The sequence below is a fragment of the Microcaecilia unicolor genome, chromosome 8 (genome assembly GCF_901765095.1).
Source record: "Microcaecilia unicolor chromosome 8, aMicUni1.1, whole genome shotgun sequence".
NCBI classification, from domain to species: domain Eukaryota; kingdom Metazoa; phylum Chordata; class Amphibia; order Gymnophiona; family Siphonopidae; genus Microcaecilia; species Microcaecilia unicolor.
In genome coordinates this window covers 84,066,879-84,087,038 of record NC_044038.1, presented here as the reverse complement: position 1 = coordinate 84,087,038, position 20,160 = coordinate 84,066,879, and the positions used below count along the sequence as shown (strand labels likewise).

Genomic DNA, 20,160 nt, shown 5'->3' with positions numbered 1-20,160 from the left:
AAGGGCAGTGAGGCCAAAACTCAAATTATAACCAAGCATTTTTAATGATTTTTAGGATTTTTCTTCTTTTTTAATATTATACTATATGTTATATTGGTCATGGGGAGGCGAAGGGTGGACAGAGGTAGCTACAGGGGGTGGGTTGTTTTCTGTTTGTACACTGCTTTGATTTTTTTTAATATACTGCTTACAAGTCAGACTCGGTATTTTGGATGAGCCCAGAGGTAAATTGGATGGGCCCTTCCACACGCATGTGCCCCCTCCCACCTCCAACCCCTTAACCACACCACAAATATCTTGCCGGAGGTATTGGCTGTGTCTGGCCACTTGGCTGAGAATGGCAGCTATGTTCCTATTTTTAATAACTTACTTTACTAACATTTCACCAGTCATAGGGAGGCAACCATCCAGCTTATAATCGAAGGTGATCGCCGGCCATCTTCCGACATCGGGAGATGGCCGGCGATTTCTTAAAAGCGGCGAAAATCGGTATAATCGAAAGCGGCATTTTTGACATCATCGCCGCTTTCCCGTTGCTTTGCCGGCGAAAGTTCAAGGGAGCGTGTCGGTAGATTAGCGAAGGCGGGGCATGGGTGGGCATGGGCGTGGCTACCAGATGGCCGGCTTTCACCGATAATGGAAAAAAAAAAGCGGCGTTAAGCAGTATTTCGCCGGCTTTACTTGGTCCTTTTATTTTCACAACCAAGCCTCAAAAAGGTGCCCCAACTGACCAGATGACCACTGGAGGGAATGGGGGATAACCTCCCCATGCCAGCTCTGACCTACTGCTAATCTTAGTACCAGGGGACTCTTTGCCAGTGGGGCACAACCTCTGATCTGCAGTTAACTGTGAGTAAACGTGGTTATTTCAAGAAAGGACTTTTTCAGAGATATTAGTCTTCAGGTGTGAACTGGTGTGCCAAAGTTATACAGCAGCAATAAGTCCTAGAGGCTGTATGCAGGTCCCTGGAGCAATTTTAGTGGGTGCAGTACATTTGTGGGTAGTGAGTTTGGGGGGCTCAGCTCCCAAAGTAAGGGAGCTATGCATGTGGTGGGAGCTTTTCTGAAGTCCACCGCAGTGACCCCTAGGGTGGCTGGTTGGTGTCCTGGCATGTCAGGGGGGGCCAGTGCACTAAAAATGCTGGCTCCTCCCACTGCCAAATGCTTTGAATTTGGCCGGGGTTTGAGATGGCCGACATAACTATCCATTATCGCTGAAAAACAAACCCGGCCATCTCAAACCCAGCGAACTCCACGGCATTGGGCCGGGCTAAACCGTATTATCAAAAAAAAAGATGGCCGGCCATCTTTTTCGATAATACGGTTCCGGCCAGCTGTAGCGCTGCCGCCAACATAGATCGCCGGCGATCTATTTGGCCGGTGACGTTCGATTATGCCCCTCCATGTGGCAGCCCAGGGCTATGTTATGCTGTAAGAGTTAGAAAATTATGCAACAACATTTCTGCAATTCTATGGCAATTATGCAGCCTATTTGTTTACATTTGAATTTATTTTGTGTATGGATGTAAATGTATTATGCAGAATAAGAAATTACGTTTATTTTATATCTTTGCTTTATGTTTGTATAGTTTGAAATATTGATGTTGGGGTTGGGATTGGAGATGGCCAGGAGGATAGAAGATTGGAACAGAAGGATGATTGGGGATGGGGAGAAGTAGGTGATATTGGGAATAAAGCGGGATAGAGTGAGGGAAGATTAGAAGGCGGGATAGGAGGGGAGAGCGGTGATGTCACGCTGAGTAATGGCGGTGTGAGAGAACAGCTGTGCATGCCATTTCGGAAGATTCCTAATATATAACTGCTATTTTCGGATGTGGCGACTGCAGCCTTAATATATAGATATCGGAGGCCCTACACAGGATAGTGTGGGAGGGGTGGCCTAGTGGTTAGGGTGGTGGACTTTGGTCCTGAGGAACTGAGTTTGATTCCCACTTCAGGCACAGGCAGCTCCTTGTGACTCTGGGCAAGTCACTTAACCCTCCATTGCCCCATGTAAGCCGCATTGAGCCTGCCATGAGTGGGAAAGCGCAGGGTACAAATGTAACCAAAAAAATATATATGTCTGGAAGAGACACCGCAGGACCCCGTAAATCCTTAAAAGACTTTACTTACATACCGCCGCGGACAAGATGGCGCCGGTGGAGGAGAGGGGAAAAAAAAGACCAGCGCGGAGCGTACTGGCCCGTTGGGTGAGGGCGCGGAGGAAGGCGAGTTGTCGGCTAAAGATTTTTGGGCTCTATTGGAAGTGATCCGCTCAGATATAAAAGGAGTACGGGAGGACTTTGTGACATTAGCTGCAGAGCCCCGTGGAGAGATGACGGAGATCGGCTGACTGGTGGAGGACATCGATGAACACGTGGAGAAACAACAGGAAGCTCTGAGCTCCGTGGAAAATGCGCTGAAAGAACAACAGGCCCTGTGCAGATCTATGGGAGACAAAATTGAAGATTTGGAAAATCGGGGCAGGCGATCAAACATCCGTATTAGGGGCATCCCAGAACAGACGGAATACCTGGATTGTGAATGAGTCACCCAGCAGATTGCAAGTGTGATATTGACTGAAGAGGGGCAAGAAGTGGCCCCTGATACAATTAAAGTAGATCGTGCCCACAGAGTGATGGCGCGGGTAAGAGCCAACGCACCACGAGATATCATTGCTTGCTTCTCCGAGTATAAAGTGAAAGAGGCTATACTCCACAAGGCGCGAAAGAGGGAGAGCTTGCAGTGGGACTCTTTTTCTATTGAATTATATCAAGACCTGGCCCCAGCTACATTGAAAAGACGAGCAGAGTTGAGGAATTTCACCAGATATCTCCGCGACAAAGGGATTGCATATAGGTGGCAGCACCCATTCACTCTGGCCTATAATCAAGATGGAAAATGGAGTCAGATCCTGACTGTGGAGGAAGCACGTGCGACCTGGCTGGAGGTGGAGGTACCCACGGGAGACACAGTGGTGCACAGCAGACCGGAGTCGGGCTCTCGCCCGGCGCGCCAGCACTGGACCCGAGTGGCGAGAGGCAAGGGTCGTCTCACCAGACAACAATCTGATCAGAAGTTGGCACCTTTACAGAACAATGCGAACTGAACATGGGGACATATGTTTTGGTATTAGAAAGAATTTTTGATATAGCTCATAAGAGGGTGGGTATGTATATGAGCAGTTATATTTGTATGTATGGGGAAGATGTATGCATTTATGGCATGTGAGTGGTTACCGTTCTCTATTTTCAGTGGTGGGTAAAGATGACCCATCGGTTAGACAAGGGGGGGAGGGGGGAGGACAGGGGGATGGGAAATTGGGATAGCTCAGGGAGGGATCACCAATAGGTGTTAGCACTGGAGGTATAGTAAGGTCCTCGGAACAGATAACGGGTCTGAATACATAGATCCGCCATGACTCAGTTGAAGTGTGTGTCACTGAATGTGCGAGGTCTTAACTCCCCTATCAAACATAAGCGGCTGTTTAGAGAAGCGCTGCGGCTGGGAGTGGACATATTGTTCATTCAGGAGACACACCTGCTCACTAGGCATGATTACCTGTTACGACATCCCAAATACCCCAGCAATATTTAGCGTCTAACCGACAACAGACAAAAACAGCGGGAGTGGGGATACTCTTTAAACGAGGCTGCAACTGGGAGATACAAGCAGTTAAAATGGACACTGGGGGCAAATATGTGATTGTGGTCCTGACCCTTGGGGGGCATGTCTATACTCTAGTTAACATATATGCCCCCAATCACTCCCAGGGAGAATTTTACGACTCGCTTAGCACTCAGCTCTCTAGGCATGTGCAGGGGGAGATACTGCTCGGGGGAGATTTTAATTTGACGATGGACCCCACAGTAGATAATTCGACTGAGATGGCTGGGTATGCCCAACTTGAACGGGATAAACTACTCCAATTTCTGAACCACTGGAGGCTGGTAGACATCTGGAGGGTAATGCATGGGATTGAGAGAGATTACACGTGCTATTCGGCCCCACATGATACATATTCAAGGATAGATATGTGGATGGGGCAGTGCAAGTATAGCCCTCCAGATAGTCTATAGAGATTCACACACACTGTTGGTCGGATCATGCTCCAATATCCATATCAATACGGGGAGCCGGAATGCATAGTGGGACTAGAAGTTGGCAATTCCCTGATGGTGTTTTAGATGACCCAAAGAATGTTCAAAGAATTGAAGGAGAGATTAGGGAGTTCATACAGTTTAATGATACCCCGGACATAGCCTCAGAGATACTTTGGGAGAGCTTAAAGGTGGTGATTAGAGGGCATATAATTTCATTACAATCACATATACAGAAAGACCATAAAGAGAAAGAAAAAGAGCTTAGGCAAACAGTGCACCACCTGGAACTACTTGTTAAACAACAGCAGGCTACGGCTAGTCAACAGGAGGAATTGCATAGGTCTAGGGTACAACTCCTGGATTTGGAACTTGCAATCATTAAGGAGCAAATGAAACGGGTACAACAGGAGTATTATGAATTTAATAATAAAGCGAGCAAGTTATTAGCTTATAAATTGCAACAACTTAAGGGTCATAATATCATTGGTAGAGTGAAATCGGAGGAGGGGCAGAGTTGGGATCAAATAGAGGATATTCAGAGAGTATTCCTAAATTACTACCAGAAGTTATATCAACCAGATGACCCAGTGGCTGAGGGGAACATAGAGAACTACCTGGACAAGATGGATATCCCGAGGATGAGGGGGACAGAGCAGGAATTGCTATCAGCACCTATAGAATTGGAGGAGATGACTTTGGCAATTAAGGGTCTGCCTAGAGGGAAAGCCCTGGGAGCCGATGGATAAAGTAATCGGTTCTATAAATGCTTTAATTCCTTATTAGCACCATTATTGCTCAGAATGTTTAATGCCATCCAGTCTGACACGGAGCTTCCGCGGTCCTGGAGTTTAGCCACTGTGGTCTTACTCTTTAAACTGCATAAAGATCCACAAAGCTGTAGCTCCTATTGGCCAATATCTTTATTAGGGACTGATTATAAAATCTTAACTACAATTCTGGCCACCCGATTACAAAGGGTGCTGCCTCGTCTGGTACATGAGGACCAGGCGGGGTTTATAGCAAATAGGCAAACCTTTGATAACACTAGACGGGCACAATATATATTGGATAGAATTGAACAGGTGGGATGGCCGGAGGTCCTTCTCTCCCTCGACGCTGAGAAGGCATTCGATAGAGTGCTGTGGCCGTTTCTCTTTCAATTGTTGCAGAAGGTGGGAATTAGTAGCCAATATCTACACTGGGTCGCAGCGCTCTATCGACGCCCCTTGTCTCAGTTGCGGATTAATGGTACAAACACGGAGGCCTTTGAATTATTCAGAGGTACACGACAGGGGTGTGTCTTGTCCCCGCTCTTGTTTGCACTCGCTATGGAGCCTCTGGCAATTCTAGTGAGGAATGACCCATTGGTACAAGGCATTCGAATAGGGAGGCAAGAAACTAAACTTATGCTTTACGCAGATGATGTCCTGCTCACATTATCACACCCTGAGACCTCAGGCGGTGATGGAGATACTTCAGTCATATGGAGGCATATTTTCAAAGCACTTTGGGAGGCTAAGTTCCATAGGTTTCTATGGAACTTTGGGAGGCTAAGTGCTTTGAAAATGAGCCCGATGGTCAGGTAGCAGGTCTCAAGATTAATATCCAAAAATCAGAGATTATGCCTATACAATTTCCTGTTGGGTTACAAGATGAACTACAAACTCTCTTTCCTTTCAAGTGGTTCCTTACGAGTATTCGATATCTGGGGGTTAATTTAACACCAAACACTGGGGATCTATATAAGGAAAATTTTGTCCCTAAAATGCGGGAGCTTTTCCAAGAACTGGAGAGATGGGGGGGGCTGCAGATGTTGTGGATGGGTAGAATAGCAGCTGTGAAGATGACAGTGCTACCTAAGTTGCTCTATTTATTCATGGCTGTGCCGACTTTTATACCGAATACTTTTTTTCATACACTTAACAAGAAAGTGTTTGCTTTCATTTGGCACAAAAGACCACCACGGGTAAACCACAGAATATTATATCAACTTAGGAAGGACGGTGGTATGGGAGTACCCAACTTCAGGCTATACTATAGAGCTGCTCTATTTCAAATGCTTTCTACGGTGCAAAAAGGCCCAACTAAGCTATGGACATATTGTCACGTATACACAGCAGGTACCTAGGTTTGTGAGCCCTTAGACCACTGCCGAGGAGCGGCAGCAGCAGGAGAATCACCCAAACACAAGACAAGGCAGACCGGAACTGGAACACAGTGGATCGGGGCGAGGCTTCACCTACACTTAGCTACCCTTCACCCAGAGTTAAGCTCCGGGCTGCAGGCAGCCGGCAGGACTTACCGGACAGGACAGGAAGGCCGGACTGCAGGACACAGCAGCAGGCAGACAGACAGACAGCAGGAAACACTAGAAACACGCTGGGTTCCAGGGACACAGCAGGCAAACGAATAGTCCAGAAACAAGCCGGGTCAGGCAAGTGGCAAGCAGAAGAATAGTCCAGTAACAATCCGGGTCTAAGCAGGCGGCAAGCAGAAGAATAGTCCAGTAATAATCCGGGTCTAAGCAGGCGGCAAGCAGAAGAAAAGTCCAGTAGCCAAGCAGAGACAAAGTCACCAAAGAGTAAAAACACAACGGCACTGCAACAACTCACACCAAAGGAACACCTCTGAAGAACACTGTTGCAAGGCAACTAGGAACCTTACCAGGTGGTTAATAAAGGTAGGTCACAAGGGAGTTCACCAGGTATGGGTGCTGCTTGGTTCCAAAAAACTCCCAAAACAATCTGGAGAGCTGGAAGATCCGGACTGGACCAGCATATCTTCTGGAACATGGGAACCAGTAAACCATCAGTTCGCAGCATTCCCCAGGTCTAGACCCTAGGGACCGAGGTGACTGCGAGCCAGGGACCTGGGCACAACCGTGACACATATGCAGCGCAATGGGGTCTGAAGGGGGTTCCATTATGGGCGGTGTCATGGCTTCCCTTACCGTTGCTGAGAGGATTGATATCGGGCTTGAGGGGTCAAATGAGGGGAGAGTGGGCCAGATGTATAGCGATCTGTTTCCGGGGCGCAAGTATCACCTGACTATACCCATCATGTATGCAACTGATTTTGGCCCAGGGAGAGTGGAAGGAGTGTATGGGCATTGGTCAGCAGCCTCTCTACGGTTGTTGGGGCAGATCTGGGAAGATGGGAAATTCCACTCATTTGAGACCTTAAAAGAGGAATTTGGCTTGGCGGACAGGGACAGGTTTCATTATACGCAGAAGACAAACAAACAGATCGGTATAATATCCAAACAAACTTTATTGAGGATACCGTATATGAGATAAATGCATTTATCTCATATACGGTATCCTCAATAAAGTTTGTTTGGATATTATACCGATCTGTTTGTTTGTCTTCTTTGTTGGATTTTACAGATCGTTTGCCTTGTTGCATTTTGGGACCCTCAGGTTTCATTATATGCAGGTTAGAGATTTTGTACAGAAAAAAGCTAGAGGAGATCTGTCCTTGTCGGCCACGGAGCTTGAATTGGCAATGAGATCTGGGGAGGGAAGGGGGGATTTCTCGAATTTATAGAGCTTTGCTTCGCAAGTCTCAACCATTAGCTAAATGTACAAATACATAGGAGTCATTACTGGGTACTAAGTATGAACCAGGTACATGGAAAAAGATATTTAAACGATTACTGTCATTCTCAGTGGCAATTCCACTACTGGAAAATGGATATAAGATCCATTGTATCAATGGTATTTGACCCCAGCCGCTTGTCTCGCATTTTAAAAACAGGCAAGGCGAACTGCTGGTGCAAATGTGGGGCTGAGGGCACCTTTTGGCATGTGTGGTGGGATTGCCCGGTGATACAGCAGTTCTGGAAGGGCTTGCAGGTGAGATTGCAGAGTGCAATACGAAAAAGGATCTGCTACTGATAAATGACAGGATCTTCCTCCTACGGAGGCTGTCTACAAATTAGCAGGAAAAAAGGCCTCAAAGAGCTTCCAGGTCTTCAAAGATAAGTGGGTTATTGAGTATCACATAATCCATTGAACTGAAGGTGGAGTACAGATATATACATTGTATCCACAAGCAATTTTGTTAATTAAATAACACAAAGCAGGTTTTTTTTGGCCAAGGATGAAAGTAGGGTCTTGAGACCCAGCGTAGCTTCTGCAGATCAATTGAAGACCTGGAAGTTCTTTGAGGCCTTTTTTCCTGCTAATTTGTAGACAGCCTCCGTAGGAGGAAGTTCCTGTCATTTATCAGTAGCAGATCCTTTTTCGTATTGTATTTTTGATTGTCTGATCTGCATTTGAACTGAAATTAGTATTTAGGAGATTGCAGAGTGGCCTGGGTTCTGAGGTTACACTAAATGCTGGCCTATGCTTGTTGAATGTACCGATGAGGGAGAGCCGTGATTCGCATCACGGTCTTCTCACATATATTGTTACAGCAGCCAGGATATTAATTGCAAGACAATGGAAACAATTAGCGGCACCCTCGGTGGACCAAGTGCTGGCTAAGGTGGATTATTGTTGCCTGATGGATAAACTCTCAGCCTTGAGGCGAGGAGGAATGGTGAGATTCTTAAAAATATGGACACTATATCTGGAGTGGCGAGGACTAAACATGTGACACTTGAACAATGGGGGACCTCCAACACACGAAGAGACTGATATATACCTGAGATGCTCTGAGGGGGGAGGGAGTGGGGAAACTTGAAGCTGTACAATGGGTTTATGGCTAGAATGTTGTGTGTGTTAGGATTGTTGTTATGTAAAGCTAAAGAAAAAGTTAATAAAAACATTTATAAAGAAAAAAAAAAAGAAGGCGGGATAGGAAGAGGGGGGAAGGTGAAGGAAGTTGGGATTTTGAGGATGACCTGCAGAGAAGCGAAGCTGTCCTTCCAGCTTCAGCCCTCTCTCCTTCTCCTGACCCCCCCCCCCCCCCTTACTTTTTGTGACACCTTCCCTCCCTTCCTTTCTCTATTGCAGGCTCTTTCTCTGTTATCCCAAGTCTCCTTAAATACATAGATTCACCCTCTTTTCTTAGCCTTTCTTTAACCTTCTGATTCCCCTTTCTCATCACTTCCTCCAAATTGAAAACCTGTTGTACAAGACGTGTGCCTAATGTGCTGAAACAATATCCGAACAGGGAAGAAACAAGCAGAAAGAAGAAACCGTACATAGAGTCAGTCTTCAAAGTCAATTACCTAGGTAAACTGACCTGTGGGAAAGTTTCTCTCTCTCTCTGCTGGTGGTTGGGAGGCGGGGATAGTGCTGGGCAGACTTATACGGTCTGTGCCCTGAAAAGGACAGGTACAAGTCAAAGTAGGGAATACACAAAAAGTAGCACATATCTACCTAAAAGTACATGCTGGGGGGGGGGGGGGGGGGGGGTTAGAACATAAGAACAAAAATGTTGCCATACTAGGACAGACTGAAGGTCCATTAAGCCCAGTATCCTTTTTCTAACGGTGGCCAGTCCAGGTTACAAGTACCTGGCAAGATCCCAAAATAGTAAAATAGATTTTATGCTGCTTATCCTAGAAATAAGCAGTAGATTTTCCCTGTCCATCTTTTCGTTTAGGAAGTTATCAAACCTTTTTTTAAACCCTGCTAAGCTAACTGCTTTTACCACATTCTCTGGTAACAAATTCCATCGTTCCTTTAAGTAAACAGCATGCCCATAACAAAACTGCAAAATCCACAGGTACATGAGTCTGAAGTTCATAGGCAGTTTTGAATGGGAAATCCCTCATGTGGCCTCCCTCTGAAAACTAACTGCAAGCGTTACAAAAAAAAACTACCCATGAACTTTGTGGCTAGGGTAACCTGCTTGAAAATTGTCCTGTTCACTACAGAGGATCAGCAGAATTTTTGTGAATAAAAGTAAAGAGCTGATCTGTCTCCCCAAATATGTAAATCTAATCATTTCAAACTTTCACCATAAACTTAGCTTCAGGATTCAAAATGTTTTTGAAAGTCAAGTGATTTTTGGAGCTGTGGTGCAGTTTGTGGTATATGAGTGGAATGGCTTCCCTTCGGAAGTAGTGGAGATGAGGACTGTATCTCAGTCCAAGAAAGCATGAGATGCCCAAGTACAAATAAGTACCTGTAAGCTGCATTGAGCCTGCCATGAGTGGGAAAGCGCGGGGTACAAATGAAACAAAAATAAATAAGCACAGAGAATATTTGAGGGAGAGGAAGGAAAGGTAGAACTTAGTAGTTAGTAGGAATGGGCAGACTGGATAGGTCAAATGATCTTGATCTGCCATCAGTGAAAAATAACCTAACATTAGCTCCTAAGAATTTAATGATTTCTGATTAAAATTTGAATTCTGTAATTTGGGATCCTTTCCTTTACAAGCTCTGGTGAAGTTGGGCTGTGGTTAGTGAATGTGTTTGTGCTTTCTTTACCCCTGGATACTCTCTTCCTTATGTGAACCTGTATTTATGGAGTAAGGTAGGAGAGCTTCTTCTTGCATGTGGCCACAGCCTTTCTCTGAGGTGAGGGAAAGAGTCTGTCAGGCTCACATGCATCCCATGTATTTCTTTCAGCCAGTGTTCCAAAGGTTGGACCTAGAGGGATGAGAAGGCTTTTGATCTCCGCAGAAACAGCACTGCTGGAAAATCGAGCTTTAAAAAAAAAATCACACAGTTCTATGTATGTTATCACAAATATGTTACTAGACCTAATCCTGAGACAGCAAGGACTTCATCACAAGATTCACCATTTGGAATTCTATTATTACCTGACAGCCACCAATGCTAAGTGATATACCTACACCTAGCATTTGGATTCTTCAGTGGGCTGGATGTGTCTACCTTTTACATTTCCCATGAGGGGTTGGTGCTGAGCTGACTAGTAATATTTGAGGATCTTGAAGAGATCAAATGTTGAAGCAAAATCATTCAAAGTGTACTCAAGATATGTGCCCACCAGGAATATTCATGAACTAATTACTGATATGTTTCCATAAGAATTTTGATGGCTGGTGGTTGTCAATTACATTCCTGAAGACCCTCAAACAGGTCTGGTTGACAGTTATGAATATGTATAAGATAACTGCATTGAATTGTTCCTGCAAGTATATCTGTTTTTGATTACTTTGAAGAACCAGAACTGTTTGTGGTCTGAAGAATGAGAATTCCTGCTGTAGACAAGCCAGAAAACCCACTGAGGGTTTATCACACTTGAACCTTCTTCCTTTGAGTGTCAGGCCTAAGTGATTGAGGGTCAGCCTTTCATCTGTCCCTTTATACGTTCCACCTTTAGATCCGTGTGAAGCCAGACAAAACAGGGGTGGTAACTGATGGCGTGAAGCATTCCATGAACCCGTTCTGTGAGATCGCAGTAGAGGAGGCTGTCCGGCTAAAAGAAAAGAAGATAGTCAGTGAGATCATCGTCGTGAGCTGTGGACCACAGCAATGCCAGGTACTTTGGAGTATATTCAAAGACTAAACAGTTGGAGGCCCTGTGGCCAGGGATTGTGTTTTGGGTCTGAGGTAAGAGAGGTCTTTGTTCTGTGCACTCTTTCAGGAGTATGGTACACAAATGGTGGGTACTACCTCGCTTTGTATAGATAGACTTCCACTATAAGGTATCACACACAGGACCAGAGCTAATGCAAGATTCCATATCATCATGCTGATCAATCCATAGACTGGTGGGTTGTGTCCATCTACCAGCAGGTGGAGATAGAGAGCAAACTTTTGCCTCCCTATATGTGGTCATGTGCTGCCGGAAACTCCTCAGTATGTTCTCTATCTCAGCAGGTGGTGGTCACACACAGCAGCAGCTCTGGCTAGGCCTCCAAGCCTAATTTTTAGGTTTTGTTGAGTGCCTGGGGTTGAGGGCTCTTCTTGAGCAAGTGCAAACCTGGTAGCGCCAGGTCCCTCCTTTTCTCCCCCCTCCCGCTGGCTCCGTTAAAAAAAAAAAAAAAAAAAATTTTGAACGTCCTTAAAGGCGTTTATTTCGACGTTTATTTAAACGTTTATTGCAGCTACTCACTGAGACACCAGGTCGTTACAGCTCGGAGCGGAAAGCAGGTAATTTTTACCTTTTTATAGAGGGCAGGGGGTTCCCCGATTGATCTCCACGTGGCCGATGGCGTCGGAGGGCGAGGGCGCTAAGAGTCGCTCCCCTGATCGCTTGGGCGCTTCTAGAGGGGATGCGGGGGTCTTAAAGTCTGATTCGCCCTTGTTGGGTGACAGTTTCGTGACCGATGAGTGTCCCGGTCCTTCCTCCGGTGTGGCGGTTTTTCCCGCCATAAACGCCCATCCCCCGCTGCTCGCCTCCGCCATCTTGGCCGGCCACGCGGCTCGGACGGCTTCTTCTTGGGCCGCCCTTGAGGTGGGAGACTAATGCCATGAACGCCCTTAATTTGGGCGACGGCACAAAAGCGGCTAAAGTTAAGCGCCGTTCTTCCCGCGCGGCTCCTTCGCGGAGTGTCGCGCCGGACGCCATCTTGGATGCGCAGCATGTCTCTCCCCCGCTCTTGCGAGCACCGGTTGAGGGTGCGTCTAGGGCTGTAGCCCAGGCTGTGGAAGTGCACAGTCTGGGGGGTTTCTCCCCCGAGTTTGTTTTGCTGCTGCATCAGGCCTTCCTTATGCAAAACGCTGCCCCTGCTCCCTCGTCTGGTAAAGAGGTTGAGGCCCCCGGAGGTAAACGCCCTCGGGTTGATTCCCAGGCCTTGGAGGACTTTGTCTCCTCCGATGTAGATGAGGGCAGCGTATCTGAGTTCTCCCAACGGTCCTTTGCGGATTCCTTGGAGGAGACGGATCCCGCTCGGTTGGAGCGGATGACCCCTCTGCAGCGCGACTCTTTAGCTCAGAGGATTTGCCCAACCTGTTGGTGCAGGCCATGGGCATTTTGAAGATTTCCTCTCCGGAGGACGTCTCTCCCTCAGCCCCTGTTGGCTCTGCCATTATGCTGGGGACGAAGCGCCCGCCTAGAACCTTCCACGTGCATGATGCCATGCACACCTTAATTTCGGCTCAATGGGATGTCCCGGAAGCGAGCCTTAAAGTGGCTAGGGCTATGTCCCGCCTCTATCCTTTGCCTGAAAGTGAACGTGAGGCCTATCTGTGGCCTACCGTGGATTCTTTAATCACTGCGGTGACTAAGAAAACGGCGTTGCCGGTGGAAGGTGGCACGGCCCTAAAGGACGCCCAAGACAGAAGATTGGAGGCGGCCTTAAGGTCGTCCTTTGAGGCGGCTGCTTTAAGTTTGCAGGCCTCAGTTTGCGGCTCCTATGTGGCCAGGGCGTGCCTGACTATGGTGCAGCGGGCTTCCCCCTCGGATCATTCCTTGAGGGCTGATTGGCCGGCCCTGGAATCGGGCTTAGCCTATTTGGCAGACTTGCTGTATGATGTCTTGAGGGCCTCAGCTAAAGGCATGGCTCAGACAATCTCTGCGCGGCGGTGGCTTTGGCTGAAACATTGGTCTGCTGACCACGCCTCTAAATCCCGCCTGGCTAGATTGCCTTTTAAAGGCAAGCTGCTCTTTGGGGTAGAGCTGGACAAAATCGTGACCGATCTCGGCACGTCTAAGGGCAAGAAGTTACCAGAGGTCAGGGCTCGGGCTAGTACTCGCCCCGGTACCTCCAGAGGACGGTTTCAGGAAGCCCGTCGGTACCGCCCGGGCAGGTCGGGCTCTTCTGCCTCCTCTTCCTTCAAGAGGAACTTCTCCCCCAAGCAGCATTCCTTTCGCAGAGACCGCCGTCCCGGAGGTGCTCCCTCCGGTCCTCCCCCAGGGTCTCGTACCCAATGACGGGGCCTTGGTCCACCCCCCAGTGCAGATTGGAGGACGGCTGTCCTCGTTTCTGGGCGAGTGGACCACAATAACTTCAGACGCTTGGGTGCTGGAAGTCATCAGAGACGGCTACAAGCTAGAGTTCTGCCGACCCTTAAGAGACGGGTTTGTACTCTCTCCCTGCAAGTCTCCGGTCAAAGCTGTGGCAGTGCAGCAGACCTTGGACAATCTGATCCGCCTGGGTGCGGTCGTTCCGGTGCCAGAAAATCAGCTTGGCAAGGGACGTTACTCCATTTACTTTGTGGTACCAAAGAAAGGAGGTTCTGTACGGCCTATCCTCGACCTCAAAGGGGTCAATCGGGCCTTGAAAGTTCGGCACTTTCGCATGGAGACTCTCCGCTCTGTTATAGCGGCAGTGAAGGCAGGGGAGTACCTGGCATCCTTGGACATCAAGGAAGCATACTTGCATATTCCCATCTGGCCTCCCCATCAACGCTTTCTGCGTTTTGCAGTCCTGGGCCGACACTTCCAGTTCAGAGCCCTCCCGTTCGGGTTGGCTACTGCTCCGCGGACCTTCTCCAAAGTAATGGTGGTCATCGCGGCCTTCCTGAGGAAGGAAGGAGTACAAGTCCATCCTTATCTGGACGACTGGTTGATCCGAGCCCCCTCTTATGCAGAGTGCGGCAAAGCTGTGAACCGGGTGGTTGCTCTTTTGAGCTCCCTGGGATGGATCATCAACTGGGAGAAAAGCCAGCTGCGCCCAACTCAGTCCCGGGAGTATCTGGGAGTTCGATTCGACACCCTAGTGGGCAGAGTGTTCCTGCCAGACAATCGGATTGTCAAGCTTCAGGCTCAGGTGGACCAGTTCCTAGTAGCCTCTCCTCTTCGGGCTTGGGACTATGTGCAGCTGTTGGGCTCTATGATGGCCACGATGGAAGTAGTGCCCTGGGCCAGGGCTCATATGAGACCACTACAACTCTCTCTGCTGCAGCGCTGGACTCCGATGTCGGAGGATTATGCTGTGCGCCTTCCCTTGGACCCAGCAGTGCGCAAGGCGCTGAGCTGGTGGACGCAGACAGACAAGTTGTCTGCAGGAATGCCTCTGGTGACCCCGGAGTGGATTGTCGTCACGACGGACGCCTCTTTGACGGGCTGGGGAGCCCACTGCTTGGGAAGGACAGCGCAGGGGCTCTGGTCTCCTGCAGAGGCAAAGTGGTCTATCAACCTCCTGGAACTCAGAGCCATTCGGTTGGCGCTTTTGGAGTTCATCCCGGTACTGGCGTTGAAGCCTGTACGGGTCCTGTTGGACAATGCCACGGCTGTGGCCTATGTCAACCGCCAGGGAGGTACCAAGAGCGCCCCTCTAGCCAAGGAGGCCATGAATCTATGCCAGTGGGCGGAAGCGAACCTGGAACAGCTGTCAGCGGCCCACATTGCCGGAGTCATGAATGTCAAGGCGGACTTTCTCAGTCGCCATACCTTGGAGCCCGGAGAGTGGCAGCTATCTGCTCAGGCGTTCTTGGACATCACGAAGCGCTGGGGCCTGCCGAGCCTAGATCTGTTGGCGTCATCGGCCAATTGCCAAGTGCCGCGCTTTTTCAGCAGAGGACGGGACCCTCGATCCCTGGGAGTAGATGCTCTTCTCCAACAGTGGCCGACACAAGAGCTTCTCTATGTGTTCCCACCCTGGCCCATGTTGGGCAGGGTGCTAGACCGGGTGGCAAAGCATCCGGGCCGGATAATCCTGGTGGGTCCGGATTGGCCCAGACGTCCCTGGTATGCGGACTTGATCAGACTCTCAAGTCGACGATCCTCTGCGGCTGCCAGTGGAGCAGGGTCTGTTACATCAGGGTCCCGTGGTGATGGAGGATCCCTCCCCCTTTGGTCTTACGGCCTGGCTATTGAGCGGCAGCGTCTGAGGAAGAAGGGCTTCTCAGACAAGGTCATCGCCACTATGCTGAGAGCGAGGAAGCGCTCTACTTCTACTGCTTACGCCAGGGTTTGGCGTACCTTTGCAGCGTGGTGTGAAGCAGGCTCATTTTCTCCATTCACTGCTCCAATTTCTTCAGTGTTGGCATTCCTGCAAGAAGGTCTGGAGAAAGGCCTGTCGCTCAGTTCCCTTAAAGTCCAGGTAGCGGCCCTGGCTTGCTTCAGGGGCCGCCTGAAGGGTGCTTCCCTGGCTTCGCAGCCAGATGTGGTGCGTTTTCTCAAGGGAGTTAATCACCTGCGCCCTCCTCTGCACTCAGTGGTGCCTGCGTGGAATCTCAACCTGGTGCTAAGAGCATTACAGAAGCCGCCTTTTGAACCCTTGTCGAGGGCATCTCTGAAAGACCTGACGTTGAAAGCAGTCTTTTTGGTGGCTATCACTTCAGCCAGAAGAGTTTCCGAACTCCAGGCGCTCTCATGTTGAGAGCCTTTTCTGCAGTTCACTGAGGCAGGAGTGACTCTTCGCACAGTGCCTTCCTTCCTGCCCAAGATTGTTTCTCGCTTCCATGTGAATCAGCAGCTCTGTCTCCCTTCCTTTCGTAGGGAGGACTACCCAGAGGAATACTCTGCTCTTAAATATCTGGATGTGAGACGAGTCATCATCAGATACTTGGAAGTGACCAATGATTTCCGGAAATCGGATCATCTGTTTGTCCTGTTTGCGGGTCCTCGTAAGGGTCTGCAGGCTGCTAAGCCTACAGTGGCAAGATGGGTCAAGGAAGCCATTGCAGCGGCTTATGTGGCCGCCGGGAAGGTGCCGCCTATCCAGCTGAAGGCTCACTCCACTAGAGCTCAGGCGGCCTCGATGGCAGAGGCCGGGTCCGTCTCCTTGGAAGAGATATGCAAGGCGGCAACTTGGGCATCGGCCCATACATTCTCCAAGCATTACCGCTTGACTCTGGCGGCACGGGCGGAGGCCCGGTTTGGAGCTTCAGTGTTGAGGTCGGGGATTTCTATGTCCCGCCCTGGGTGAGTACTGCTTCGGTACATCCCACCAGTCTATGGATTGATCAGCATGATGATATGGAAGGTAAAATTATGTATCATACCTGATAATTTTCTTTCCATTAATCATAGCTGATCAATCCATAGCCCCTCCCAGATATCTGTACTGTTTATATTCTGGTTGAATTTTAGGTTCAAGTTTAGTCTTCAGTTACTTCAGGAGGACTTCGTGTTCAAGTTTTTTCACTTGGATTCTTCAAGAGTTGAGACGAGTTTGTGTTACAGTGAGCTGCTGCATTCCTCTCCCCTCCGTTTTACGGGGCTGGATTGAGACTTAAATTCTGCCGGCACTCCCTCCCGCTTCGTGCGGCTGTAGGGCAGCTTTGTACCTCTCCCGCTTCGGCGGTGGTAGGGTCAGTCAGCTCCTCCCGCGGTTGCGGTTGCAGGATAAGCCAGATCCCCCCGCATCGGCGGGGTGGTGTCCCTCCCCCGCTCCGCGGGGATGAGCTGGACGGATTCCCCTCCCCCACTTGTGTGGGGATGAGCTGGGTTAATTCCCCTCCCCCGTTTCGGCGGTGGTGAGCTGGGCAGAGTGTCCCTTTGTGGGTGTAATTCTCTAAGTGCTGAGTCCTGCGGATGGAGCTTTGATATCGACATACTGAGGAGTTTCCGGCAGCACATGACCACATATAGGGAGGCAAAAGTTTGCTCTCTATCGCCACCTGCTGGTAGATGGACACAACCCACCAGTCTATGGATTGATCAGCTATGATTAATGGAAAGAAAATTATCAGGTATGATACATAATTTTACCTTAGCCACAGATTGAACGTTACAGCCACAGTTCTGAACTTGCATTCCAAGGGTTTCTGCTTCTGGTCTGACGTACAAACTCTGAATGGTCTGTCAAAGTTATAGGCTGTTGGCATAGGCAGTGCTGGCAGGAAAGGATCATTTGGAGTTTCCATTCTGCATATGTACTTGCCTATCATTCTGCCACAGTCTTTAACTGTATTTGTAGTCATCTGCCACTAAGCGCCCTCTGCACCTGTTCCATGCGTGCATGAATTCGGCCACTATTTTGGTTCCTGTCACCTCCACTGGATGTCCTTTCCAGTATGTGCTGCCTTTCGTCTTCCTTTCCTTCAGCTTCACGTGATATCTCTCTGTAAAGAGTCTCTTTCTATGGAAGATGCTTATTCTGGCACCTTATTGAGGCCTGATGATAACTTGGATGTTTGTGTGTCATATCTTTCGTTTTCCCTTCTAGAGCATTGAGCTTCACTAATATTCAAGCAGGGTTCCCTTTGGCTGTAAATTATCAGTGTGGGCCCAGGGCCATCAAAAGACAATGGAAGCAATTCTAGAACTTGGAACCATGATGTAGTTTGCCACAATGGAGCACATATAGCAGTAAATCAATGTTCTTATTAGTGCAAAGCCGTATTGCTGTGCTGAAATTTAGGCACGTCCATTTACAGCAGGGCAAAAACTGGTGTAAGCTGATGTGCGTAATGCACCGTACAAGGTGCACAACTGATGATATTCTTTAAGTTGCATGCGTCGCTTGACAACATGCCTGTGTTGCCCCCATGTATACGTCACCTTGTAGATATGCAATTTCACTACATATGTTATAGACTAGTGCCTAGCGCATACATGCACAACTGCCATTTATTAGTGCCTCTGACAGACATAAGTACTGTTACTCTGTAACACCTAACATTAGGTCAAAAAAGCCAACAAAATGCCAGAAAAAATCATGCAATACAGCTTTGTTAAAGTAACAATCAAAAGAAAATTTAAAAAAAAAAGGAAAATGTAAGGGAAAAAAATGGATGCCCAGCATCAGTCAACCTCTTAGATAATGAGGTGATTAAAAAAAAAACCTCTTCATTGCACCCAGAAAAACCTTCCTAAGAAGTACATCAACCACTACAAAAATTGGAAATGATAAATGACTTATCTTTTAGGAAAAGGCAATAGCGGGAGCAGCAAGGTAAGTAAGAAATCGCATCACTATAAATTGACAGTCCTTGAGAATCATCTTCCAAATCTTGAAATAACTCCTATGCAGCTGTGAATTTCACCCACATGGGCTTCTTCAGGGAGTTTTACAAGATTAAACCAAACGTAGCTGTGTCTTATCCCTGCTACCCTATAAAAAAAAAAAATGAAATATGAAATTCAAATTATAGTGGTCATTATGCAACATTTGTCGTATTAAATAATCACCTAAATTGGGTGCCAAGTTATAGAATAAGGGGGAATGTGCCCTGGGCAACTGGGGGAAGAGAGAGAGGGGAAGGAATGTAGAATGTATCACTGGAGAGGCAATCAGCCTGGCTTCTCAGACACATTCAGAGTAACTGGTGTTATTAAAATAAAACTGGATCCTCACAGCTATATCTTTCCCACGTGCTGTCCTCAACATTTTCTTCCCTTAACAGACAGCCATCTCAAACCCCATCCCAGCTAATCTCAACTCTCCCACCAGTCAGCTTGTCTGGTTCTGTCTCTGGGACCTATAAAATTTGAAAACGGCTTCTGTTCTCCTAGGAGCTTGCAATGATAGCTGAAGCAACATCAACTTTGTACGTGTCCCTGGGGAAACTTGCCCCGCCCCTTCTCCATAGGCTTGCTGCCTGCACCACTTCTTCACTTCTTGAAGAGTTCTCCTCTTTTCTTTCAGCACTGTAGGGTCTCTGTGAGTTGAAGCTTAGACTGCCTGAAGTCATTGTCCCAGTCTTGCAAGAGTAGTGTAGCAATTTGGGAGATCTGAGCCTTACACTCATTCAGAGCCACAGGGAATCAAAAGCAAACAAAACAGTTTTTCTGCAGGTGGAGCAGGCCGCAAGCCGAGGAAGTGAAGAGGGAGGGGGAATCAGAGAGCCACTACTGTCACCTGGGCCTCGCAGTAGAGAACGCTGTTCTAGAAGATATAGCTGTAGCTGTTTCAGCCACTCTCGGGATGGTTTATTTTTTATTTATTTTTTTTAAGCATTTACCCAAATAGATATTCCATTATGTAGCTCCCCACTATTTGAGAACCTGTGGGATAGTTGTACCCATCAACCAGCAGGTGGAGATAGAGAGCTGAAAACTGACTGAGACATATCTCTTGGCATCTAGTCCAGCTCTTCAGTATTTTCTATCTCTAGCAGGTGGATGGACATACTTTTCATCCTCCTGTTCTGAGTGATTTCCTCGTCCAGTTGGCCAACTGGTCCTAGTTGAGCTTTGCAGGTGGCTTGAGTCTGCAGAGTCATATCTGGAGGTCTTCAGATACCTGTCTCTAGTTCCCTGCGAATTTACTTCTTCCCACTGACTGGTGTTGGGGCGTTGCAGTGCATGCAAACCATGAATTCTGCAGGATGTGGGGGAAAAGGTCAGTGGCAGCAAGTCT

The 20,160-nt window shown here is 48.2% G+C and overlaps 1 protein-coding gene across 2 annotated transcripts in view; it reads left to right on the top strand.

The window, feature by feature from the left end:
* Window positions 1-20,160, top strand: part of ETFB (electron transfer flavoprotein subunit beta) — an 83,986-nt gene that overhangs the window by 20,187 nt on the left and 43,639 nt on the right. For both annotated transcript variants that reach the window (XM_030212749.1, XM_030212750.1), the window contains exon 2: window positions 11,346-11,504. In XM_030212749.1, the coding sequence (XP_030068609.1) occupies window positions 11,346-11,504 (159 nt within the window). The remainder of the gene's footprint in view (window positions 1-11,345; window positions 11,505-20,160) is intronic.